Source organism: Mustela nivalis, assembly GCF_964662115.1.
Source record: "Mustela nivalis genome assembly, chromosome: 17".
NCBI lineage: Eukaryota > Metazoa > Chordata > Mammalia > Carnivora > Mustelidae > Mustela > Mustela nivalis.
In genome coordinates, this window is record NC_139036.1 from 12,258,427 (window position 1) to 12,285,723 (window position 27,297).

A 27,297-nucleotide genomic window follows, 5' to 3' on the forward strand; every position below is an offset into this window, starting at 1 on the left:
TCCCTGTTTGTCTTAGGGTGTAAGGGTCACAATATTTCATGCTTTGAAAGCTGTAAGTCCCTATTCAAGTGTCAGTTTTCTTGCACTACTACATTTCATCATTCCTACTTTGCTTGCTAACTTTGAGAGCAAGACCTGTCTTAACACATCACTCTATTCCCCCCAAAGCTGGTCTTTAAAGTGCAACCAATAACTATGTGTGGAAGTGGAATGAAGAAATGCAATTGAAAAAAATGTAATCTGATAATAATAAGACATAATCAGCTTTGACATTAATTCCCATCCATCACATACCTGGTATCTCAGAAAGTTACTTTCTTAAAAAAGAGACTGATTTATTTGTGAGAGAGAGACAGAGAGAGAAGAGAGAGAGAGAGTGTGTGTATGGTGTGTGTGTATGTGAGAGAGAGAGAGAGAGAGAGATGTTGGGGGAGGGGAAGAAGAAAGGGAGAGAGAGAATCTCAGGCAGACTCTGTCCTGGATGTATGATCTCACAACCCTGAGATCATGACCTGAACTGAAACCAAGAGTCAGACACTTAACCTACTGCCACCCAAGTTCCTCTCAAAAAGTTACTTTCAGTCCACTTAAGAAAGAAAAATCATACCCATTATTTTTATTATTTTTAATTTTTTGAGTAGAGTTGATACAGAAAGCTACATAGTTTCAAGTGTGCAACAGTGACTTGGCAGGTTATACAGAATGCTATGATTGCCACAAGAGTGCTACCGTCTGTTGCCATACAATGCTAGTACAATATCACTGACTATATTCTTCATGCTGTACATTTTATTCCTGTGACTTATTCACTTATAACTGGAGGCTGCTTCTTCTTCTTCTTTTAAAGATTTCATTTATTTATTTGACAGAGATCACAAGTAGGCAGAGGCAGGTAGGAGATGGGGGAGGGGGTAAGCAGTCTCCCCACTGAGCAGAGAGCCAGATGCAGGGCTTAATCCCAGGACTCTCAGATCATGACCGGAGCCGAAGGTAAAGTCTCAACCCACTGAGCAACCCAGGTGCCCTCATAACCGGAAGCTTCTATTTCCTACTCACTTTCATCCATTCTGCCCATCCTATTGATATACAAATGGATATGGAGCATGTAATACACACACACACACACACAATATTAGACAGTCATAAAAAGAATGAGATCGTGCCATTTGCAAAATCATGGCTGGACCTAAAGGGTATTATGCTAAGTGAAATAAGTTAGATTAAGAAAGACAAAAAACATAAGATTTCACTCATTTGTAGAATCCTTTAAAAATAAATGAAAACCATACACATTATTTTTCCAATAAAAATTATTTAAAACAAAGATTTAGATGCATGGGTGTATTCTGAAAGTGACTAGAGGAAAGAAAAATGAATGCTGGTGTAGCTCCAAAGTTATTATACTAAAGGAGGAAGTTACTTCCACTAGAACTGGAGAATCTAAATGGAAATGGTAGTGCTCCCAGAACCTGGGAGTTCAGAAGAGAGATGATCACATATCTGATGCTCAGGTCTTTGAAAGGAGCTGCCAAACTGCTGCCACTTGGTCCCCACCTGCTGAAGTGACACCAACTTTCATTCCTGGGAGATCTGAGTCCTCAATAATACTTCCTTTCTTGGGATGTAGTTTCTATTCTATTTCTATTCATAGAAATACTAATACATCCCAGACAAGGCCAAATGCATGGTCCTCCTGGCACCCCATTATGTAGTATCAAAAAATGTCCTTCTCATTGGGATCAATCACTTCAGGAAGTGGAGAAATCCTTTATTGTATGGAGGGCCCATAGAGTATTGCTACAATTTGGTTAACCTTTCCATGATAATAGAAACTGAAAATACATAAATCCCAAAATATTATTATTGATAACCTTTTCATACGGTTGTAAATAAATAAAGAACCAAAAATACACTTTGTGACAATAGACACAGATGTAATAAAAATGCATTTAAAACAAAAGTATGAGAACAATGAGTATAGGATTCAGAATGAGAGCATATTCAAGAGGAAAGACTCAAGGGAAGGGAATGGGGGTAGCAACTGATAGACATTATTACTAAAGTCCAATTTTCATGTTGGGTAGCAGATCAATGTGTGTTTACAATATTTTCTTTCTTTTTTTATTTTTTATATTTTTTTAAAAGATTTTATTTATTTGACAGAGATCACAAGTAGGCAGAGAGGCAAGTGGGGCGGGGGGGAGGGGGAAGCAGGCTCCCTGCCGAGCAGAGAGCCTGATGTGGGGCTAGATCCCAGGACCCTGAGATCATGACTTGAGCTGAAGGCAGAGGCTTAACCCACTGAGCCACCCAGGTGCCCCTACAATTTTTTCTTAATAAATTAATAAGTAGATGATGCAGGATAGATGTAGATATGTGAAGAAGGAGAAGGAGGAGGGGAAGAAATCTGCAAAGCAATGATGGGAGTTTCTTCTTAATCAAGGATTAGAGAATAGTAAGGGAGATTAACTGGGCCTCTCAAAGCAGTCTAGGAAGAGACAGATGGAGAGACAGTGAAGATACAGATGAAGAAACTAGATGCAAAGTAATGAAGAAATAGAGAAAATACAAAACTTTTATGAAGTTGAAGAAGAGATTAATTCTTTTCTAATTATTCCTACTTGAGGAATAGCTTAGAGGGTCTGGTGGGACACTCTTGTGGAAGTATTTAATACTTTGACAGAGCATGAATTGTGCTCTGTACATTAACAATGTACATTGTACATTGCACAATAAATTGTACAATGAAGACATGAAACAGCACAGCAGAAATTAACAGGGCATGAATTGTGCAGTTGATACAAGGAAAGTTTGGAAATAGATGAAGTCATCTAAGAGATTCTTGTGGAATGTCTAAATTTTTACAAAGGGCTCCATGCTGGAGAATAAGGAAGTGGAAGAAGGAAGAAACTTGTACAATCTTACCGATGTTCCTGCAAGTCAGGCTATTGTCAGGCTCTATGCAAGCCCATAGCCCAGTGTATCTTCACTGTAATGTTATTATACTATTCAGTGGGCACATAAATATTTGTTTTGGAAAAAATGAAATAGTACCCATCACAAGGACAAAGGGATGAGTGCTACAAAGGTAGTTCCACATGCCATGTAGTTTCAGAAAAAGGAAGCAGTTCATTAAATATAAAAAAAGTATATGCATACATACTTTATATCACATGTATGATTGAAGTTGATTGTGATTTTGGTTATAAATGATTATTAAAAAATGATTATTAAATCTAAAAAATACATCAATAACTTCTGGAATAACTACTGTTCTCTTTTAGGTTCTACAATTTATTGTATTCTACATCTTTTTTCTTTTATTTAATTTTTAATTTGGGGGGGAGTACGTCCTTTGAAAAGTTGTTTCAGAAAGGGTGAAAAAATACGTTTTCTGAGTCCCTGTGTTTCCCCTCAAAATTTGGTTGGCATAGGATTCAAGGTTCATGGTACTTACTTTTAGAATTTCGAGTATGGTACTCCAGCATCTTCTCAAGTTCAGTGTTGGTGTTGAAATGACAGATAGTAATCTGACTGCCATTCCCCAGTTGATAATCTTTCTCCTTCTCTGAACATATTTAGAATTTTTTTTTATCATTGGATTTTTGAGGTTTCGTGTGGTTGTGACTTACTGTGGTTCTCTTATTCATCCTGATGCACACTTGATGGGGTATTCAAATGAAAAGACTCAAGTGTTTCTTAATCTCTGGGGGAAGTTTCTTCAATAACTTCTGTGTTATCTCTGTTTTCACCCTGGGATACCAATGAGACAGATATTGAAACTCTTGGATTTGTCCTCCTTGTCTTCTAGCTCCTCCTTCATGCTTTCTATCACATTTTTCTTTCGTGCAACATTTTGAGAGAATTGCTTAGTTTGCTCTTCCAGTTCACCAATTCATCCTTCAGCTATATCTGTTCTATTTAAATAATGTAAAAAATAAATACAACAATAACATTTTAAATTTCTAAGCTCTTTAGTTTGGGTTGTTGCTTTAGTGTGTGAGGGCTGCCATAGCAAAACCATAGAATAGACCTGGGGGCTTCAACAAAAGAAACTTATTTTCTCACAGTTCTGGAGGCTGGAAGTCCAAAATCAAGGTGCTGATAAGTTGTTTTCCTCTGAGGCCTCTCTCCTTGGCTTGCAGACAGCTGCCTCTTCATGTGGTCTTCCCTCTGTGCATGTTCATAGTGGGTGTCCCATTTAGGTCCTAAGCCCCTCCCTTTCTTATTAGGACATGAGTCAGATTGGATTAGGGCCCATCTTGATGACCTCATTTAATTTACTTACTTCTTTAAAAGCCCCATCTCCAAATACAATCACATTTTGAGGTACTGGGATTTAGGGCTTCAACATAATCCACTGTTGTCAGTGAAGAATGTGGAGAGAGAGCCTCTGTGTAAGAGAGGAGGGGCGGGGAAGAGGGAGAGATGCAGACTTCCTGGTGAGCAGAGAGAGCCCAAACTGGGCTCCATCCCAGGACCCTGAGATCATGACAGGAGGTCAAGGCAGATGCTAGTGGGAAGAATGGCCACCATCCATGTTGACAGGAGCCGGGAGGCCTGGCCCTGGTGGGCACCCTACATGCTTCTCCCCCCTCGCTCCCCGGCAGAAGTTCCCCCTGGCCATCCTGTGGGGCTGGGAGTGCTACTGTGCTTACCCCACGCCTCAGTTCAGCCTCCAGGGTGCCGTAGATAGTGTGCTATGTGGCCAGGAACCCAAGGCATAGAGGCTGGCTGGATACTGCGAGGTCTACCAGAAGCCTCAGACAATGACCCCGTGAATCACGCCAGGCCACCTCCTGCTCCCCGATTCCACCGACTCCCGGTGGGACACGCCTGCCTTTCTGAGGCAAGAGCCCGGCTGTGTGCTGAGCGCCCCCCACCTCTGACCTTCTCATCAGTTTGCCACTTCTCAGCGTTTGTCATTGTCGTCCCTTCCCCGCCTTCCTATGTCACTGTCTGCATTCAATTCTGGGAAGGAAAAGTTGAGCAAGTGCTTCCCTAACCAGCTGCCGTGAGAACCAGACACCTGGCCACAAAGACTGGATCAGATGAACTATGAGCATCGCCAGGAAATGCTGTGTGACCTTGGGCTAGCATCTTCTCCTCTCTGAATCTCAAGTTCTTTATTAGAAAAAAAGAAAAAAAAACAACCCTGAGAAATTTGAAAGAGGAGCTAAGACCACACCTGTCTTGGCTGTCTGACAGTTCTGCTGATGCTGCAGATCTGGGGAAAAAACATTACCTTTGTACCTGCTCCAAACACTGACCTCACCAGGGACATGGTAACAGCCAGACCTTCACACGAGAGCCCAGTCTCTGTCAGGCCTTCCCCAAAATGGACAGCACCATGGGAAACACAAAAAAACTCTTAAATCAGGTTTTGTGTGTTCCTTCCATTCCTCATGTTCTAAGTTGGATAAATAATCACCATTTTCAATTCACTTGAAAGCTCTATTTACATGTTTACTTCACTGGATTTTTAAACCCGTGGGGACAGGGACAGTGCTATATTTTGTACGGACCTTCCTACCCTCTGCTCCTGGCACAGGACTCGCAGGCCGGAGGTACAGCAACTATCAGGGGAAGGAAGTAGGGACACACGAAATTCCTAAACCATCTGCTTTTCAAGTTTTCCAGGAAAGCAACCACTGCCTCATGCTTCCAGTTTGTGAGCTGGGGGGACGGAGCTAACGACACCTGTGAAGCCCCCTCCCCCACGTGCTGAGACGCTGAGGGACGAAAGTAGCAATGGGATCCGCACGGCAGGCAGGACGGGGAGGACGAACAGCAGTGCTGAGCTCTCCAGGGAATTGTCCGAACAGAAAACACACATTCTTGGTTGATTGGTGTCCCGTTTGCAAAACCGGAGACAAAGCAGTGGGTTTTGTCCAAAGCCCTTTGGTAGGTGGTCAGGATGATGGTCTAACGGCATCGCCTGACCTTTGCCCCCTGTTCTGCCGCTCGGTACCTAACGCTGAGCCCCAAACCAGCAGCAATGTTCTTTCTTCTAAACAGAAACCTCCTTTTCAGCACAGGCTCCAAGGTGTAAACAAAGATGCCCCCTTCTCCTGCGGGCAGCAGGAGGGCCAGTGTTTGGATATGTAAGGAGAGGGAAGGCCATGGTGTGGCCCCCAGACCATGCATACACACTCGTCTGTGGGGAGGACCGGGCTTCTCTCCCAGCCCCGCAGTCCAGATGAGGGGACAAGGAGGGGGAAACACAGGGAGGAGCACCCCTGCGCCGGCAGCAAACATCTCCGTCACTGATTCACCACCACACAGCCACCACCCCAAATCAGCCATAACTTAGAGCCATGGACTCAGTGTCCCTGTGGGTCGGGAATTCAGGCACAGCCTCCGTGGGTCTTATGGCTCACAGACCCTCTGGAGATGGCGACTGGGAGGTGGCCGGGCCGCAAGCTCCTCGGTGGCTCTCTGCTGAGCCTTCCCCCCTTCCCCCCCCCCCCCCCCCCCCCGCCGTGGGTAGGACTCCTCACAGGCAAGGGCAGAGAACCTCCCTATCAGCCCCTCACCCGAACAGCTCAGCCTGAGGAGGGGAGGACTCGGAAACTCCCCTCGGACTGAGCCCCCTTTGGGAACCGCACTCCTGCATTGTAGTCCCCGCACATCTGACCGCGGGAGCTCCCTCTGCCCTGCAGAAGGCGGCCTCCAGCAACCTTCCTGTGGGCTCTGCCCTCCGACCGTGTATGTGCCAACAACCCCACATGCAGCCTGGGAGGGAGCCCGGGGTGGGAGCAGGGATGGTGGGAGGCGGGAGCAGGTGTGAGAGCCTCTTCGGGCTCCAAAGCCCCCACTCCCCCACAGCTGCCATTTGATGAGCATCTGCTGTGTGCCCCACAGTGCATCTCAGACATTCACGCTGTTCCCGAGTCCTTACAGCCACGGCCAGTGCCACCAAACTCCCACAGCGACAGGGACACCGTGTCTTCGGAAAGGTAAGTGATCTGTCTCAGTCACAGAACAAGTTCAGGTGGGCCCCATCACTCCTTCCTTACCTCCATTTCCTGTGTGTGGTTCCTCTGGGTTTCCTGGAGCTGCTGCGGCAGTGAGGACAGGAGGAAGCCCGGCACGTGGCCAGAGGCCCCGTGTCACACCCCCTTCCTCGCAGTCCCTAGCAAGCCCAGTTGGCTGCCTGCTCTGGACGAGAGGCCTCCAAGCTCCCGTGACATCCCCCTTCTTGGCCCCTTTTCCTGCAGCAGGAAGCAAGCACACACAGGTGGAACATTGAAAATCTGGCCTAGCATTCCTGCCAACTTCCTTAGTCCGGGGTAACGCATTTATTTTTATAATGGCAACTTGTCCCCTTGGCACTGATCGGATCCCACTGCTCCCTTGTTTAAGATGCTGGAATCCCTCCCCACGGCCAGCAGAATACAACCCAGATAGCCCACTTGGTTTGGCATTCGAGGCTCTTTAAGGCTCTCTGTAATCTGGCCACGCAACCTTCCTCTTCACGGCCGCCATCCTCAATCCACACAGCCATTCATGCTCCTCCATCTTCCTGGGATGCCTCCCCTCTGCCCACCACCACTGACTAGTAGCCTTTTAACTATCCTTCAAGGCCCAGCTTGGAAGGACCTGCCTCCTCCCTCAGCCTCTCCTGATCCCCTGGGATGGGATGGTGACTACAGGGAACCCCCGTCCCTGCCTTTGCTGGAATGTGAGCCTCCTTGGGGTTTAATGATGAGGGCACCCATGCCAGCGACAGCGGTGGAGAACTACGGGACCTTTAACATGGAATTGTACCAAGATCCTCTGATCAGCCTCAGGAGGCCCCCTGAACAGATAAGCAAATAGGCTTCTGAGCGATTGGGTGGGGTGATCGGCTGCAATTAGAACCCGGCTCCTGCACAACAGCTCATACCCACTGGCATCAATAGGTGCTTGCTCAATGTTTGCTGAATGACTATTCAAGCACATGGATGAGCAAATGAATCATGAAATGATTTCAGGGGAAATCACACAAATAATCACCTGCTTGTTGACTTAACACAAGGATTACCTAAAGCCCATGTGGTCTTACCAAGTCTTACCAAGTGGCATTTCCTGCCACTTGGGAAAACCTTGCTTACAATCATGCACCATCGCACACACTCCCAGGGATACAGACAAGGATGGCCTATCCTTCTGGGTCCAGGCCCGTGACGGTCTCGGGGGACACAAACTTGGAGGAGGACCCAGGCCCACGGGGTGGGAATTCTGGTGTGCTCACAGCCTCGCACGGGAGCCTCCAGGGAAAGCAGGTTCAAACACGGCTACTTGGTGTCAGAAAAAGTGCAGGCAGGAAATGTCTGCAGAGCCAAAGAGAGCCAAGCGGGCTACAGAAGCAAGAGGGCAGATGGAGAGCTGCCACGGCCAAGCAGACGCCGGGCCACAGCTGTGACTCTGCTTGCGGGAACCACAGGGGCTTGCAGAGCAGCAGGCACAGCAGAAATGCAGGAGTAACTTGTGTGTTGGTCCCAGAGAAGCCCAAGGCACTGGCGGGCCTGTGACAGACACGCTCAGCTCAGGGAGAGTCAACATGCCCATGGGGCACAGCCAGGAGCACACACAGACGGGGCCTGGCCCCCTTGCCTGCTAGCCACTGCCTACCTTCCCTGGTGCTGCACGGAGCCCCAGTCCTGCAGCATATCTTGACCTCTCGTCCCTACTCACTCACCACGGGGGACTTCTGGAGACATGGGAACACACAGTCATGCGTGCTCACACGCACACACACTTACATGCACATCCATACAATCACTCATTCTCATGCATACACAATCACACAGCATACACACAATCACATGTACATGCATGACCCACATGTGCACACTCACATGGAGACACGTGTGCACGTGTACACACATGCTCCCCATGCACTAACACAGACACACTCACACGTGTACATGCATGCTCACACTCACACTCATACACATGCTCACACCCACCCACTCACTCACATGCAGACACATGCTCACACATCTGCATACATGTACACACATTCACACACACGTATACACTCATTCACATGAAGAGATGATCACACTCACAGGCAGACACACATGATCACATACGTACACACACGACCCACATGCTCACTTGGAGATACACGTGCACATGTACACACATGTCCCCATGCACTAACACACAGACACAAACACACGGGTATGTGCATGTTCACGCTCACACACACATGATCAAAGTCACACACACCGGAACCTACTCAGAGGTCTGTCCAGCTCCACAATACAGACAGGAGGGTGGGTCTTGTGGGCATCCTGAAGGCTGCGGAGGCCCCTCCCTCCAGAGCCCAGACTTTGTTCCCATCTGTGCTGCTTTCAGTCGCCAGAACCAGGACCTCAATCCTGCTCTTAATTATCTGCAGAAAGGACTGGAACCTGTTAGATGGGCTCATCCTGTTTTAATTCAAATGCAAAACAGGATAAATGCTCTCAGGTTTAAACCCCCTTGGCTGGAGGACAGCTGGACAATCAGTGCTCACTCTCAGGTGAGTCATTCTGCCCCGGGTGACCCATATGGCCGGGTCAATGCCCTCCAGGAACCCCACGCCTGCTGCCTTGGGAAGTTGTTCATTTGGGCTTCACGATGGGCGGTAGCTGAACAATCATAAGAATGCGTTTCTGCAAATTTTGGATTTACCTAAAGACACAAGCATGTGCCTATTAAGCATGGGGGAAATTATCAGCAAATGTTTTAAAATGACCAATAAAAAGGAAAATGTCATTGCTCGTTGTTTTTTATGGATCCTAATGTTTCTTTTCTTTTTTTTTTTTTTCTGATGGAAACATCAACAAACTCCCCTCCTAGATGGCGGCCACTAATGACACAGCCAGCACACGGTAATGCAGGCATGCGGGTGCCCACCTGTCATAATTCATCTTCATAACTGTAATTGGCCCAACAAAGAGCACAAAATCACTCTGCAAAGAACAGATTCAATAAAAAACTGATTTCACTCTCTTTTCCAAAGCAACAAGCTGGGGACGGGAGCTCTTAAGTACATATCAGGTTGCTTCTCCGATTGCCATTCCCACTCCAATTTGATGAATTCTCACCTATTTATTGAGGACCTACTCCACTGGAATCATTAGTTAGGTACTGGAGGAAAGCAAAGTTTGAGGCAAATTCCCCATGGCCAGGAAGCACAGTCAGGTGGGGAAGGAGATAAGTTACAGTGTTATGAACGCCCCAGAAGAGAGGCAGTGTGGATGACTCCTGCCAGGGAATCAGGGAGGGCTTTATGGAGGAGGTGGCATTTACATGTGATGGAGAGGCAGGAAGAGGGTGGGCAGGAGCTCAGACTAGCACGGGGGCAGTTTTAGAGGAGTGCAGGGGGTAGTGCAGGAGTGTGCGGAAAGGCAGGTAGAAGGTCCCTGATTGTGGAAGAAGCAGGTGTTGAAATTTGTAGGTGAAACCTGAGCCCCCTTCCCCTCCTGCGGTGTGGTCAGGAGAGCAACCCGCCCCCTGCCAGGCCCTGGGTGGTCCAGCTCCCTTGGCTGCAGGCCTGCCCAGAAGGGCAGTGCAAAGGACTCCGCCAATGCTGCTAATGAGAGGAGGCGGGGGTGGGGGGGGCTGTCACTGGGGTCACTGCTCACATGGAGCAGCAGGTCTCACAGTCAACCCCACAGCAGGAGGCTCCCAGTGCTTCCAAGGCAAAAGATTTTGGACCATTTACTGTTCAGTGCTTCTCTCCGCCTCTGCTGCCGACATTCCCCTCCTTGAATGTTCGAATGCACCAGGAAAAGACACTGAAGAGAAATGTTCAGGGGGACAGGAGGGAAATGCTAATGAGAGCCACAAAGCAGAATCCCGGGGAAGGGGAGGTCTTCGCTAACAGGGAAGTCGATTTGGTGACTGGGCAAGAGACTGTCAGAAAAGCGGGGCCCAGGGAACAGAGGCCGGGTGGCAGCCAAGGATGGTGGGAAGGAGACCCACGCTGGTGCAGGCCTGCTCGCCCGCCCACCATCCAGACCTCCACAGGGTATTTGCTAACAGACCGACTGACTGTGGGGAAACTAGGGGTCACAGCTTCTCTGCAGGGGAAGGCAGGTGCTGCTGTGACCTTTGCATCCCTGAGGATCTTGGCAACATGTGGAATGTGTCCCTCAGGAATGCCCCACCTACACCTGTGGCTCTCACCTTTCTGGGGCAGAAACGCGGACTTGGGGGATCTGGGAAAGATTTGCCCTTTCCCTCCCCATGCACATTCCACCTGTTGCCCACTCTGTGTATCCCCTCTGCTTCTCCTGCGTTTCTTTGCTCCCCCTACCCCACCCAACTACCCCATGGTTTCCTCTGGGACAGACTGAATCTCCAGTTTGGAGGATTCACTGCCTCATTATAGCTCTTACTTCTCAGCCTTCCCCCAGCCCCATGCCCCTCCCAAGGCCCCACAGCCCCACCCCCGGCCCATGCCCTTCCCCCTCCCCCCTCCCCACAGCCCTTGCCCAGGCACCACAGCCCCTACCCCCTCCCCACAGCCCTTCCCCAGGCACCACAGCCCAACCCCCGGCCCCATGCCCCTTCCCAGGCCCTACAGCCTCTCCCCCCTCCCCAAAGCCTTGCCCAGGCACCACAGCCCCTCCCCCCCACCCACAGCCTCTCCCCCTCCCCCACAGCACTTTCCCAGGCACCACAGCCCCTCCCCCATCCCCAGAGCCCCAAGGCCAGGTCCTGCTCCCTGCCCTTGGGAGGGAGGTACACCATGGTGGTCCACATGGGTGACCTGTCTGGGCTAATGAGATATTCTTGATGCAATGCCCCCAGAGGCTTGCCACGTCCTTGTGCCCTGGAGTTGGGCAAGCTTGCATTCCTGGGATCCCCCGAGAAGGTTATGCACCAGGCAGAGGCACCACTTCAGATATGGCCTCTGCAGAAACCCGAGGAAAAGACCCGAGTCTACTCAGGAGCCTAAAGCCATGCCCTGCTCGCCCGCCCCAGAATGAGGGTAGCCCAGATCAGCTGTAGTGAGGTGAACCCGCAGAGCCCTGGTCATGAGAATAGCCTTTGTCTCAAGTCACTGAGGGTCGGGATGCTTTGTTACGTGGCGTGGCTGCTCGGTTTGCGGGCTGATGCAGCCCTGGTCATCCAAGCTCCCCCCCTTCCTCCTTAAGCCCAACTGTCATATGGATGGTCGCTGTAGCAGGAAAGACTTCCCCATTAGAGATATTCTGACTTTCTTCCAGAGGCTTATTCCTTAGTTCATGTGCCAACATACGGAGATCCATGCTCAGCCTTAGCAGGGGCGACAAGAGGCAAGAGCGGGGTGGTTCTGCAGGAGGCTGAGACATACGCTCTTCCTTCGAGAGTGAGAGAGCAGGGCCAGAAGCCAGCAATCACATGGCAGGGTACCAGCCACATTTCTGACCCAAGAGCAGACCACGGGGAGACAAAGTCATCATTCTGCAGATGCCCATGTTTCTTCTTAAGACAAATTATCTGTATTTTTTTTAAAAATCCCCAGTAATTACGAGTATCCCTTCTTCTGCACACACCGCATGAGCCAGTGAGGAACTGGAATGCAACACAGCCTTCCATATGTCAGTACCAGTTACACCTTCTTTTAAAGCATGTTCTGTGCATCCTTCTGGAAGGAGGTGAATGAAATGTTCTTGTAAATGGACAAATGATTCACGGGATCATGACTACTTCTCACCAGCTGCATCAATTCTAGGCAGCGATGGGACTTGGTGAGATATTATTTACAACTTGTTAAAAACACTCCTTGAGACACTTCAGGCCTTGTTCGGTCCTGGTGAGCTCAGCTGAACGTGGCTGGGATGGCAGTCGGCCGAAACTGGTCCTCCCGGCACACCCACGCTGCCTGGGCCCAGAGGAACTGCATGCCGGCGTGGGGAGGCTTCTGGAACTCTTTCCTCTGAGAGGGAGGACGGGGAAGCCTGAGACATGCACGGGACTTTACTGGGCCATCAACGAAGCATTCGATCAGGCATCGATCCAAGTGACATTCTGTCTGGTGATGGGGTCACAGCTACACAGGGCAAAGGACACACACACAGTCCTGCTCTCAGGTTGCCTATGGTCTCACAGAGATATGGTTCCCCGTCTATTATGTAGTCTTCAGGAAAGAAATGACCTGGCTTGCCTGTCCCTTAATCTCCTCCTCCGTCAAATTATGAAAATGGTAATCACATCCCAGGACGATGGGGACAGCCACGTCAGCCAACACATGTCCACCATACCCCCTTGTTCTCTGAGAGGACCCTGAGCTTGTTGGGGCGGCTATGCTTCCTGATGACGGCTCACCTTCCCAGGCTCCCTGTGGCCACGTGGGCCACGCGAAATTTTGTCCGTGAGCACAGATAGAAATTTTGGTGAGCACATTCCTTTCTGAGTAAAAGGACAAAGTTTCGCGAGACGCTGCTCATTTGCCTTCTCTCCAGAAACACCTGAATGGAACCTCTGACCACATGGGACCAAAGGGACAGTGACGGGATGGAGGGGCTTTGGGCTCCGGACGTGCTCCTGGGCACCTGTCAGCCGTATTCTACTTAGTTCCAGACAGCTCTTGCTTCAGCAGCTGTCTCGCGGGTGAACGTGCTCTGGAGAGTGTGAGCCCACAGACTGCCAGGTGTGCGGGAAGTAGTCCGTGGGGCCGCACTGTGCGGTTACTGATGTCGTGAGCACCCAGCACGGTGGCGTGGTGAGCGGGTGCGGACGCCAGATGCTTCACGGGGCCTGCAGTCCCAGCTAGTGCCATGGGCTCTGAGCCTCAGAGGTCTTTCCAGGCGGACCCCTCTGCTCCTCCCAGCTGTCCTGCCCTCTACGGGGCCTCTACATTGGCCGTTCCAGCAGGATCCAAGCTGGAGCCCTGGCTTCAGTCCTGCGCGAACCGTCCACCTCACTTATTTCCAATGGGGTTCTGCTCCTAGCTCACTCCCAGATGAGAACCTCCCGGAGTGACCCCTCACCGTCAGTAGCCCCTTGATGCTCCTGTCCTTCGGGCCCCGAGTGCCGACACTGCCAGGGACATTTCAGCAAGGCCTGGGGAGACACAAAACATACCTCACTTTCAAAAATTCTATCCTAAAAAAAAAAAAAAAGAATCATGCAATGTTTGCTTTTTTACTGTGATATATTCTTGTTAACTTCAATATAAAAATGTTTTAACTTCCCTGCTGATGGGAAGAATTAATTGTATTCGAGGAAGATGCTGGGTGTTCAGCCGCAGTTCTGAGCGCCCCCTCAGAGGGCGTTCGGGAGTTCCCTGTCCTGTTGTCCATGGGACGTGGGTGCCCTCCTGTGACCCCCTTGTTCCACACACCGTCCCCTCCTCATGGAGCGTCCTACCTCCCTGGCCACTGGCAAACTCCCGGGTGTGCTCCCGTCTGAGAGTGCCCAGCAGGCCGGCCATGCTAACCGCTTCGGCCTCTGGTCCCACGCACCTGTCAAGCACAGGGGACATTCTGTTCATCGTGGAAGGCTTCCAGTTACTTGTGTGTGACGAACGATCCCCACACCTAGAGACCCCTCCTCCTGAGGGAGACAGGTGCCCCAGGAGCAAGCAGGCACCAGCTGCCTGGACGCGCCTCAGTACCACAAAGGGAGAGGCATGAGGACAAAGTGAGCGTCTGAGAACGGATGTGCCGGCCAGTGACGTCTCCACGCACCCTCGCAAGCCATCTCTGCCCGGCACCCGCACCCGAGTGTGGAGGTTGAGGCTGGGGCAGGAGGGCAGGGAGGGACCTGCTTGCTGCCGGGAGGCACCCGGCAGGGAAGAACCCGTCTCTGGCTCCCCGTCCCTGGTATTTCTTATCCCCAACCCAACACGGGAAACTGAGTGCTTGGTGTTCATTCTGAGCACAGGTCAGTGGTCTGTACAGGAAACGGGATAGGCTCTGCTGTTGGCCACATCCCCCCAGAGCCACTTCTGTGTCCCCCACTCTTGGGCCCAGCAGAACAAGGGGGGCTCTAGGCGTCTCCCCCCAGCCCCTCCCCTCGGCCCTCTGGAGGGGCAGGCTGCCATCCGTGGCTGTGGGCTAAGCGTCCGAGGTCTAACAGCCCCTTGTCTCCAAGAGCTCCATTATGGGAGCCTTCATAGCAGGTGTCATTGAACAGACATTAAGACCCAATTGGCCATGGTTTAGAAGACCATTAGCACATGCCTGATGTTTGCTGTGACAAATGGAGACCCAGCCAAGCACTCATGTGATAACGGCCGGGAAACACCCCCTGGGGGGAAGTAACAGGATAGGGAGCGGGGAGGGCACGCCCTGCCTGGGGCCCTCAGAGCATCTGTGGACTCTAAGTTGGCCTCACCCTGGCCTCCCTGGGTCTCTGGCGCTTGACCAAGGAGGTGGGGACCGCTGCCTGCCCCGCCAGCCTGAGCATGCTCCGGGGAAGTCTGCCTTATGACGGCAGGACAAAGGGTCATGCTGCCTCAGTTTCCCCTGAGCTGACGGGTCTTTGGGAGCCGAGACCAGCGTCAAAGCGAGCCGAGATCATTTATGCTTCTGTGGGTCTGAAGGGTGCAGGGCCGTCAGGGTACCGACACCCCACCTCCAGCGGAACTGTGAATCCACACAGGTGGCCGGCCCCGCAGACCCACTCTCCCACCTGCAGCCTTCCGTGACCAGGAGGTGGCGCAGTGTGGGGTGCAGACGTGCGCTTTGGGTTCAGATCTCCCTGGGTTCAAAGCCCAGCTCTGCTCCCTGCGAGTCAGGCTCCTCTTTTCTGTTCCCGTGGGGCGGTGCGCACACCATCCCTCTGGCCGCCCAGTTCCCTCTGCTCTGCGTTCAGGCCTGCACCTGCTAGAGAGTGGAGAGCCCAGGGTCTCCTGGACCCTGCCGTACCCCAAGGGAGCAGACACCCCCTAAATCAGGTTCCATCCATGAAGGTCCCTTCCCAGGGCCACGCCCGATGGCGAGCACAGCCGGAGACTATCCGCAAACCCACCAACCTGCCCGCTGACCAGACCTCGCGCCCCCACCTGCGTACCCAGCCCCCTCCATGCGCTCAGCTCACTCCGGCCATGCTTTCTGCTCCCAGAGCCCCAGGTACCACTTCCTCCTACCTGCTCCTCCTCCTCCCCTTTCTGAGCCCTTCCCTGCCCCCACCCTGCCTCCTCCTAGGCTGTCCCTCCCCCTGAACCTATGGCTCCCCATAGCCTCCATGTCCCTCAGCCTGCAGGCTCCTTCTGCGGGGCATGTGCCTTCAGGACCCTGCCTCGGGCAGCCGGGTCCTCCTCCTCCTCTCTCTCTGCCATGTGCTGTAGTGTCCAGCACTGTATGTGAACGTGCTCTTTCCAGACTCACCCCGGCCCTAACTGAACCCGCCCGCTGAGCCAGTCCCAAGCCTGTGCCCGGCTGAAGGGGTGTGAAGGGCAGCACCCCTCGTGCCGGGCCTGTAACCTTGCACACTTAGCCCCCAGCCACAGACAGCCTATAGCCTCCGGTGCCTGGAGTGCAGGGCACTCCCACGGGCCGTGGCCAGCCAAGCCCGCAGTGTCTCCCGTGGGTCATCCAGCCCCTCTCACGCGCACAAGTGCCTCCTCTTAGATCTCTCATCCCCCGTGAACGGTGGCGCTTTTACTCTTAGGACTGCGCTCACTGGGTCAGACATTGCGGTCCGGAGGGAGCTGAATAGTGGCCGCTAGAGAGGCACGTCTGCATTCTTGACTCTGCAACCTGTGGCAGTTACCTTTAACGGGTCTTGCCTGATGTAAATAAACGAAGGATCTCATCATGAGACAGTCCTTGATCATCCCCCAACCCAGACACAAGCGTCCTTACCAGACACACACACAGAGGAGAGGACACACGGACACAGAGACAGATGGAGAGATGCAGCCATAACCATGGACACTGGGGCCACAGCGGCTGTGCAGGGCCAGACAGACCCTGCCTCAGAGCCTGGCCTGAGTGGCTGCTGTGGCCTCGCCTCACGCATGGACGTCCGGCCCCCCCGGGACACTGATTCCGGATCCCCCTGGGACACTTAAGGGGCAGCGGGCAGCTTGTTAGAGTCTCGTGAATGCTGAGGGGCGGAGTCCCAGCCTTCCCGTGTCTGGGCGGCACAAAATCTGGGCTCCACGGTTCCCAGAGGCCAGGGCTCACCCGGATTCTGCCCACAGCATGCAGACCAGGAGCCCTGAGATTTGGGGCAAAGTACTAAACCCCTTGTCCCCAGTTTCTGTCTGTAAAATGGGGTGGGGGGTAGTTGGTAAAAACAATCCTTTGCCCCCTGGGTTGCTGTGGACTTAAGGGTGTAGAAGAATAAACCCATGGACAGCAGGGAGGGCCCACCTGGGACACAGCGTGTGCTTGGAAGGCACCTGCTGTAACAGCCCGTCTGCGGGGTCCCCAGCTCAGGCGCTCTGGTCTGAGGGATTCCCCTTCTCATGCACTATGGTCTGCAGGGTCACCTGCTCTCGTGCTCTTGTCTGTGAGGTCTCCCGCTCATGCACTCTGGTGTGCGGGGTATCCTGGGCTCCCAGTCTCTGGTCTGTAGGGTCCCTGGCTCACCCGTACTGATCTGCAGAGTCCTCTGCTCATGTGCCCTGGTCTGCGGGGGTCCACCGCTCACGTGCTCTAGTCTATGGGGTCTCCTGCTTGTAAGCTCTGGTCCGCGAGGTCTCCCTGACTCTGCACTCTGGTCTGCGGAGTTTCCCTAGCTCATGCGCTCTGGTGTGTGGGGTCTCCCCATCACGCACCCTGGTCTGTGGCACCTCCCTGGCTTGGGCGCTCTGGACTGTGGGGTCCCCTGCTCACGAACCCTGGTCTGTGGGGGTCTCCTGCTAATGCGCTCTCGTCTGTGGGGTCTCCCCAGCTCTCGTGCTCTAGTCTGGGGGGTCTCCCCAGCTCTTCACTCTGGTCTGCGGGGTCTGCCCCTCATGCACTCTGTGTCCACCCCGTCACACAGCACGTGTTTCCCAGCCACCAGACTGCGGACACTCCCTGCCGAGAGGCTGTCCTGGGCTCTGTAGGATTTGAGTGGTGTCTTTCCACTGCATTCGCCCCGGCTTGGCTCCCTGTCATGCGGAATGACCTTGGCTCACTCTGGCCCAGGTTGAGAGACACCGCTGCCCTGGTGGAGAACAGGCTACTAGGTGGAGGGACCAGGACTTCAGAACCTGGGGCTCCTGCTTGCAGCTGGCTTGGGATGCAGGCAGGGTGCTAGGTGGAGCACTGGAGCTGGCAGGTGGTAAGCAAAGGCCCAGGGGTGGGCAGGCCATGCAGGCGGTACACAGACAGGGCCCCGGTTCGCCCTGGACAGTGGCACCAGCTGCACAGTGACTGCAGGTGCTTCGTGAAGCCGCGATGTGACGTGAGCCATCTGCCCGTCACGGGGTTGGCTGCCCGTGACTGTTCCTGCTGTTCCACCCAACTGAGTGAACCCTTAATGGGATGAGGGACAAAACATCTCTTCACAGGGCTGCAAAGCCTCCCAATCAACTCTTCAAATAAGAGGCACACGCCCAAGATGGGGGTGGGAGTGAACAGTGTGATTTGGAGGAGTGTCTCTGCCAGGGCTGAGATTTCTGTCATGGCGATAGAGGTTCCTAAAGACCCAGGTCCCCCTGGCCTGTGATGACGATACTGGCTGTTGACAGACAAAGCTGAATTGGAAAAAGAGAGACCCCGCTTGGGGACTGTCATTTCATTTTCCTTTCCTGTGACTGCGGTCCAATCCACGGCGGTGCCAGCCCCTCCACGGGGAGCTCCAGGGTGGCCCTTTCCCCCTCACCTGTCCTCTGCCTAGAAACTGAGGGGAAGAAGCACGAAGTCCCTCAGACTCTGGAGGTCTGAGCCCATGCGACTCTGCCCTTTGCTGCTGTGTGACTTCAGGCCAGGCATGCCTGGACCACCTTTCTGAACAGGACAAGGACAGCCATGATGACACCACGCCTGCTTACTAGTGGCTTATCCAGAGCGCACAGGAGTCACGATAGCACTCTGAGGGTGTATTCTCACTACTCCCATCTTACAAAAGAGAAAGAGGCTTCGAGAGGTCAGACAGTTTGCCAAGGCCAAGCACCATCAGGGCCACCCTGTGTGGTTGTTTCAGTTGTGTACTGCACAAAGGAGCTCCACCTAGGGCGACAGTTACACTGCAGATGAATGCTGATGTCCAAGACAGCATGAAGTGGGCACAGGGCTCCCAGTGCCCCACTGGGCATGTCCGAGAATGATTTCCTTCATGACCCACCCAGACGCCCATGCCCAGATCCCCATGTAGGAGCACAGGAGCTCACGCTCTCTCTTGGCCTGACACCTGCTGCAGAACAGACCCTGAGTCGGCTATGGTTGCCTGACTGGGGGATGGAGCAGGTGCACGCTGGTGTCCATGAGACTGGGAGCCCAAGGGAACAGCAGGTGGACGTGGGGCACCAAGCAGGACCCTGCCCAAGGACCAGAACCACAAATGCTGCTCTCTAGCAGTATGGAGGGTAGACATCCCAAGGCAACCTTGCTGGCTGGACCCAGGCGTCACAGGGCTAGCCGCCCTAGCCTGACCTGTTTCCTGCCTTTTCCAACCTGCCCTTCTGTGCCCCAGGATCTCAGGACGGCCCGAAGACAGAAGGGAGCCTCACATGAGGCCTGTCCTTCAGGGTCCGGGTGGGTCCCACCTGCTTGCTCAGTGAGGAGCTCGGGAGGGCGTCAGCTCTCACCAGGCCCCGAGATTCCTGTAGGTGGATGTTTCCCTAAATGTTCCCTGACTGCTGCCCAACATGCTCCTCTGGTGCTTCAGCAACCCCTCGGCCCGCCCTCCAGCAAGCATGTCGGGCTCCAGCTGCAGCACAATGTGCGAGTTCTCCACACACCATGCTGCACCACACGGAACGGGGACTTCATGCCAGCGGCCTCTGTCAGTACGGTGCATGACCCACTCTTCCCTTTGCACAACTGTCACTGATGATGAAGTCCTTGAGACTGTGCTAGGGTCACCTCCACCAGGAAGCCCTCCTTGATTACTCAGGAGTCGCCCTGAAGATTCTCACCCTCTCTATGTCAAATGACAGTCCTCAGCTCCGTTGCCTGTGCCCACAGGGGCCTACACTCCCCTCTGTCATAACGTGAACCACTCTTGGTGCTCACCTTCTCCACCAGACTTTGATCCTCTCCACGCTGTGGACTCTGTCAGCAGGGACTTGGCCAACTGAGAAAAGCTTTCCTCTTGGGTGGGGTGGTCTCAAGGTCTGGTGTGGACCAGAGCTAGGGACTCACAAGGCCTTGTGACTCTGCTAAGTCGGGAGCTCCTCACCAGGCCACCGCCAGCAATGTCTGAGGCTCCCCATCCCCCACACCTCTGGCCCTCCTTCTGGTCCTGAGCTTGGCTGGGAGAGGGCAGCTCCTCACAGACGTGCTCTCAAACCCTCCAGCAGGTGCTCAAAGCTAGCCATTCTTCCCAGGGATACCATGAGCGTTCCTGTGCCAGGACGTAGCATGCGAGAATCTGACGAGACACACTCCCCATCCTCAGAGAAGGGTCTGACCAGTGAGGAATGGGCCGCAAGGCAAACCACTGGAACGCGACGTGTTCGCACTTGAGTCGAGCAAAGTGCTGTGCGACGCGGTGCTGAGATGGGCTGGCCCTACCTGGAGGAGAAGGGGTTGGCTCTGGCCGAGAACAGGTAGGCTGTTCCAAGCAGTGCACACGAGGTTGGTTCCAAACTGCACAGCACTAGAGCGCCTGACCAGCCCTTCATGCAGCACCCAGGACGCAGGGATGAGGGATATCCAGAAGAGCCCAGCCCTGGAAGAAAGGCATCTTCACTGCCAAGACAAGGGACTTAGAATTTGCCCTGCATGTGACAGGGGTCAGGGCAGTCCTGCGCTTCATAGAGACACCACCTTCTTGGGACCTGAGCGGGTACCCCATCAGCTGATGACTTGCTGGCTCTGAGCTCCTCCTGCAGCAGAAAGGGCAGACAACCAGGAAGGCCCAGGAGGCGGGAGACCGGGGGCAGCTGTCCTTCTGACGGGGATGTCCTCTTCTTGGCCAGATCCTTCTGCAGCTCTTAAAGCAGGAGCTCATCAAGGAACAGACAGAGTGATGGGGCCATGGACACCTCCTGGATCCTGGGAGCATGCTCAGGTCCGGGCGAGATGGCGCAGAGGTCAGAGATAACATGGCCTCACTGGGTCGAGGATGAGGCCCTTCCTTCCAAGGAAGCCACGGTCTCCACATCCAAACCATCTGAACAGCTTGCCAGGCTTGTGGTTGGGATGCAGCCCTCGAGCACGGAGGGAGGAAGGAATCAGATGCTGCCAGGCCCCTCCCCCAGCACCATGCACGCCATCCCTAGGACCAACCCGGGAGCCCCAGGCCAGGGCAAGCTCCTTCCCTGGACATGAGGACCTGGGCCCAGCTCTGGGGAAGCAGGACAGAGAGGAAGACTACGTTCTTGGTGCTGGTCCTGCCGGCCTGCTGGTCATCCCCTCAGGACCAAGGGGCAAGAAGGAGCAAAAGACAGAGTTCTCGTCCCCAGGGATTCTCAGTCCACACAGCAAGAAAGGCCCAAAGGAACACCTCAGCTCATGGCCCCAAAGCCACTGGAATGTCACAGTGTCCAGCCCCTCCCTGGTTCTCCTGAACGAGTGGGAGACACAGCTCCTCTGACAGACCCCTGCGTCCATGGCGATGCTCCCTTCCCGCATCCATGGCGACGCTCCTTTGCCTGTGATCCTCCACACCTGTCTGAGCTGGGCCTGCAGCCCCAGCCATGCAAAGATCAGCTTTTTTCTCAAAACAAGGAGTTCCCTGAGGCTGGTGGCTTTGTCAATCCCCAGGCATGGCCTGCAGCAGGTGCACGGTCCCGAGTCCTGAACTGCAGAAACACGTGCCATTAGGCCCCCGCAGGAGCTCACGCGGTGGGTGCGCCACCCGCCCTAGATCCTTCCATGCTGCTCTCTGAGATGCAGGACCTCAGCACCTGGATGAGCAGAGAAGATCACTGACAGTCTTTGCCCCAATGGAGGACTCTCCTTTCTCAGGGAAGTAGGTCCTTGGTGGCCAGTCACACCCCCTGGTCAAACCATGGGGCAACCCCTCCCTGAGCACGGCTGATGCACCCACCTCCACCAGGCACCCTGGAGTGCAGGACATGTATGGGATGGGGCGAGCCTCCCGGAGCTTGGCCTCCGGCGCTGGAGGCCAGTGGGTGACCAGCACAGAAGGGCTCTGGGGGGGGGGGGTGGTCCAGGAGCGGGCAGTCCCCAAGAACCATTCCCCCAGGCTCATGGAAACTGTCCACGCGGTGGAGAACCCCGTGAGGCCAGCCCGTGATGGTCCGCCAGCGCCAGCGAAGGCAGGCAGGCATCAGTTTAAGTCTGTTGTCTGCTCTTCATTCCAGGAGACTGAAACTGGGACCGCATGGTGGGAAGGTATTTCTGAGCACTCAGAGTGGATGGTGGCTTCCAGGCCACTGCCATCCCCGTCACCCTGAGGTCACGGTCAGCACCGAGACGCACTGCTCACAGCCCCTCTCCCTCTTGAACTAGAGGCAGGCTCTCATGCCTCTAACGGGTTTCCCGCAGCCACCGGGAAAAGTCACCACACGCTCTCTTGCAGCTCTGGAGTCATGAGGTCTAAATTCGGGGCCATGCTCCCCAGGCAAGTGTGTTCTCTTGTCTCCAAGGAGTCCAGACACAACTGTGCCCTTGCCCCCGGGGCCCTCCTCCACCTCCCGCAGCGGCAGTGATCCTCCATCTGCTTCCCTCGCTCCCGCTCTGTCTCTTCCACACACAAGCCCACACACAGCAACATACAACGTGTGCACACACATGCCTCTGCCTCCCTTGTCTCACCTCATCTGATGCAGACCCACCTGCCCCCACGTAGGAGGCTCCTCGCATGGAGCTGGTGTGTGTCCCAACAATCCGGGATCACCCCACCCCCAGTGTGAACTTTGAATCAGTCACATTGGCGAAGCCCCTCCTGCAAGGGGATGTCACACATTCCCAGGTTGGGGGCAGCAGGACGAGGCATTTCTGAAGGCCGGGACCCCATCTGGCCCAAGCCCCAGCCAGCTCCTCAGGTGCAGCTTCTAGAGCCCCTCGGGCCTTGGGTTGATCCCTGCCCCCCCACCAGACCAAAGCCTATCTGTGTGGCTCCAAGCAGTGTGCCACCCCCGCAGCCCGGCCCTCAGTTTCCCGTGTGTGCAGGGCCATGGGCTTCCAGTTCTGCCATCCTGCTGCAAGACTGCTCGGCACACAGGCTGAGCAGGGAGGGCCCGGCTGTTCGCTCGCAGCCTGGCAGTGAGGACAGCTGTGTCCAGAGAGAAGCCGCTCAACCAGGACCCCGTCATGGAACGATGAAGAAGTCCCTCAGCTTGCGTGTTCTAATTGAATCAGCACAGATTTAACTCGGGTGTGACGTTCAGAACATGACCCATAAAAACATCTACCAGCGCTGCTCTACGGGGCCTCCCGGAGGAAAGATGCCCCCGGGGGTCCAGGAAAGGGCCACCTGGCTGGGGCTGTTAGCCGGAGGCTGGGAAGGGCTGTCGGGAAGCGTGTGAGGAAGGGTCTACGACAGGCCAGAGGATGTCACCCTCCCACCTGGACGTCCCGAAGCAGAGGACGGGGTGTAGGGAGGGTGACCAAGCCGGCCACGGGTCTGAGGCTCAGTGTTCTTGGCTCCAAGATGCCTGTGCCCCTCAGCATGGCTATGAGATGGGTTAAAGGCAAACCCCTCGTGCCGCTCGGCCAGCAACAACCTCCAATGACAAGTGTCCACTAGACCTCCTGACCTCCGTCTGACCAGCCTTCGCCCAACAACAGAAACACGCTTACTGGTTCCCACTCTGCTAGTGAGGAAAAAGCCCTCCTAATAAAAGCTCCTCACTAATAACAAGAATCCCCTGTTGTGGAAATTTGGCACACATTTTTCAACAACAAAAATGAAAACAGGATGTCTGCTTTGCGGCACTTACCAGCCCTGAGAAGGAGACATGGTGGACTCTGACTCTGTTTTCCAACCACTCTAGGGAACGGAGATGCTGTCAATGTGAGTGTGAAGGAGCTGTGGGGACAGAAGTTAGAGACGGAGTCCGTGACAGTCTAACAGATGTTATTTTTGGAACTGGATTTGGGGCAGCAGATAGAACCGTCACTGCTGGGGCTGTCAAGGTCACACCTGCGCTAGGACACCAGGGGCCCCAGTGTCAGAAGCAGCCGCTTCCAAGGGCCAGGACCTCCCCGTCCCTCACATGGAGGATTTCCTCTGAGAACACCTCCATCCTCACATGAGGGTCCATGTCCACACAGGACGGATGAGAAAGGCTGACACAGAGAGGAGCATGTGGGAGTGGGGACAGAGGTTCAAGCCGCGGCCAAGCGTGGCACGCAGCCACCAGGTAAGCCGGCAAGTGGTGCCAGGAAGGTGCTGGCAGACGTCCTGGCAGAGAGGATTGGAGAGACCACCTCCCCTGCGGACGCAGGGTGTGGGCAGGAGGCCAGGGTCACCTGTTTAGTCCACTTCCAATTCCTGAGGGCTGGCTACGTTCTGTCTTGTCCATGCCTCTATGCCCCATGAGGAACATGCCCAGCAGAGAGCAGGTCCTCACAACATGGTAGTTGGCTGAAGGAACGATGAATGAGTGAGTTCCTAAGCACACGGCCCTGAACCAGCTCAGAGCTGAGCCCTCGGGACTCCAGTGCACTCTGCTGGGGGATCGCCCAAGCCAGGCCGCCTCGAGGACCCCCCCAACCAGCTGCCCTCTACGCAGACTCCTCTGGCTTCTCTGGGCCTCCTTTACTCAGCCCTGCCTGATGGCCGGCTGGCCATGAGGTGGGACCCAACCCAATGCAGGGGCTCCCGGGGTTCCCCGGACGACGGCTCCCTCCCAGCCCCGCAGCCTTTTGGCCACCAAGTCCTCCTCATTCCACCTTCCATCCTCCTTCTACCTTACAGCTAGCTCCCTCCGTCTTGGCCGGCCCTGCATCCTGCCCTGCATCCTGGCCCTCCGGCCAGTGGGCCCCACCCGCCTCTGCTGCACTAACAAGCAAGCCCCATTCCAGAGCCTGTGGTACCATCACTGTCACCCAAGGCAACCACAGCACGGCCACTCTCCCACCACAGGGCCCAGAGTCCAGGGAGGGGTAGTCCTGTCTGGGACACAGCGTTTTCCCGATAGAAACAGAAGCCAAGCCAGGGTTGGAAAAGCTCAGTGCCTCCGGGATGGTTCCATAGCTGGTCCCCAAGTGTCTGATGCCCTCCCTCCACGAGAGGGGGTTAACGGCCCAGCTGAAGGTGAGTGGGACTGCTGGCCCGCTGCAGCCAGCAAATGTCCATCCGGGTTTCCTGGGATCCCTAGGCTGTGGCTGCAGGGTCCCCAGGCAGCGTGCTGGCCTCCACCTGTGCCCATAGGGCTCTGTCTCTACCGTCTGGGTGATCTGGACTTCCACCAAGGGAGAATGGGGTGTAGGGCATTGCCTGAACCCTACACCAGCAACAGGCACAGAAATGTGTGCAGAGAGGTGGGACAGCAAGCCTGTGGTGAGGCTGGGAAATACCGCTCACCCCCCCCCCCAGTAGATTGCAGCCTGGGAGTGGAAGACTGGGATCTAGGTGATGCCCGTGTCCCCAGCAAGAGGGGGGCTCCCCAACGACCCCTTCAGTCTCCCCTCACAGCACCCCTTCCCCTGCCTCTCACCTCAGGACACACAGTCAACCTGCCAGGTCACGTACAGAGACTTATCACAAACCCATGTCAATGGCAGCACACATTCCCTGTAAAATGTGCTGTGGCTCCCAGTTCCAGTTGCCCAATGCGGCTCCAGCATCTGGGGGCTAGGAACCACAGGCTCAGGTCATCTCCCGTGAGTGTGGGTTGATGGGGCGGGGACACATGCACAGCGGCCCTCCGCTGGCCGGCGGGGGTCGGGAGCTCTCCTACACGCTGGGCAGACATCCAGCAGGCACAGTCCGCTGTCTGTCCTCCCCGAGGGCCTTTCTCTGCAGGTGGCCCCTCCCCCCAGCTACATGGGGGCAGGATTGCAGGGAAATGGGAGCATGGGATGGACTCTCAGGGGTCAGCCCTGAACAACACAGTGTCACTTCGGGCACATTCTTCACATCCAAAAAGACCACAGGGCAGTCAAGTGCTATAGGAGGGGATGAGATCTGTCCTCGGTCGGGCAGGAGGAACAGCGTGTGCCTTTGTGGAGGGGGACTCCCTGGGATCCATGCTAGGATGCTGCATCCCATCACAGGCTGAGAACAGGGCTCTCGGTATCCACACGCTACAGAGATGCCTTGGGTCATCTCAGGAGACTCTACACAGGGTTGACCCCAAAGTCACACACTCTGGAGGTCTGCCCAGGGAGAATTGGGATGGTAAGACGAGGTCCCACGGGGCTGTCCGGAGCTCTGTGGTGCCTTCCCTCTCCTCCCCCCAGGGAAAGAGGTTTCCTCCCTAGTCATAAGCCCAAGGCAGCCTTCCAGACCGACAGGACTGAGCGGGCCTTGACCACGTGGGCTGCTGCACGTGCACCCCACTGACAGAACACAAGCCTCCCAGGACCACCAAAGGGTGAGCAGGAACGTCTGCTGAATAGAGGCCAGCTCTGGGGTGGGTGGCGGTGGATCCCATCAGAGTCTGCAGAGTGCACAGCAAGAAGCCAGGGCTGAGGGGCACCTGGGAAGGAAGGACCACCCACCCATGCCAGGGTGCTGCCACCGAAGTCCCCGAGAATACCCGAAGCGTCCCAGAGAGAAAGGACCAGCTTGGAATCAGCCCACCCGAGCCCCAGCCTCCGGGGGCTGCCCTCCCTCAGCTCCCCCAGTGGTGGAGAGGGGGCGTCCTTGTTCCCTGTTGCCCACGCAGCTGTCGCACCCCACGGGATACCTGGCTGAATGTGGGCTGGAGATGCAGCTGGATACCAGCGAGAGCAGTGGAAGGTCCGCGGACACCCACCTTGGACGACAGTTCCTCAGGATCAGGGAGCACCGCGCAGAGCCGTCAGCATACCAGGCGCACGCATTTCCCGTCTCTCGCGGCCTCGGGGGCGTGGGCTCTGGAGACTCTGGAGCACGTCCGTCCCGCAGGCCGCAGGATCTAAGCCCAGCTCTGCCGCCGAAGCCACGCCAATGGAGGCGAAGTGTGCAGCCGCCCGTGGCACCCACCAACGCGGGGCTCGAAAAAGAGTCACGGGGTGACTCAACGGGCTGAGCTGTAAGGCGCGGGTGTTCATAGCCGAGCTCTCTCAGCGCCTTGGCAGCCGGCCTGGGGGAGCAGGCGGCTGGGCGCAGGCCGGCCAGGCACCTCAGGGACATCCCGCTCCGCAGCTTGCCCGGCTCCCTGTG

At 54.8% G+C, this 27,297-nt stretch overlaps 1 protein-coding gene and 1 long non-coding RNA gene across 2 annotated transcripts; both read right to left on the bottom strand.

Moving 5' to 3' along the window:
• Positions 1-6,470: 6,470 nt before the first annotated feature.
• Positions 6,471-10,041, bottom strand: LOC309851092. The gene is made up of 2 exons (XR_014304625.1): positions 9,230-10,041; positions 6,471-7,214 (listed from the first exon to the last, which is right to left on the bottom strand). It is a non-coding gene; the product is annotated as an uncharacterized lncRNA (long non-coding RNA).
• A 3,369-nt stretch (positions 10,042-13,410) lies between these two features.
• Positions 13,411-27,297, bottom strand: LOC309851089 (uncharacterized protein). The gene is made up of 3 exons (XM_082705862.1): positions 26,909-27,297; positions 23,924-24,012; positions 13,411-14,031 (listed from the first exon to the last, which is right to left on the bottom strand). Exons 1-3 carry the CDS (start codon positions 27,265-27,267, stop codon positions 13,961-13,963), a joined length of 519 nt encoding a protein of 172 aa, XP_082561988.1. The 5' UTR covers positions 27,268-27,297; the 3' UTR covers positions 13,411-13,960.

Excerpts from the sequence above, each read along its gene's own strand:
- LOC309851089 (XM_082705862.1), bottom strand. The coding sequence starts at position 27,267 with ATGTCCCTGAGGTGCCTGGCCGGCCTGCGCCCAGCCGCCTGCTCCCCC. Across the intron at positions 24,013-26,908 it reads CTGAGGAACTGTCGTCCAAG|CTCCTTCACACTCACATTGA; the intron begins GTGGGTGTCCGC and ends CTGTCCCCACAG. Across the intron at positions 14,032-23,923 it reads ATGTCTCCTTCTCAGGGCTG|GCCTTGCTGAAATGTCCCTG; the intron begins GTAAGTGCCGCA and ends GTGTCTCCCCAG.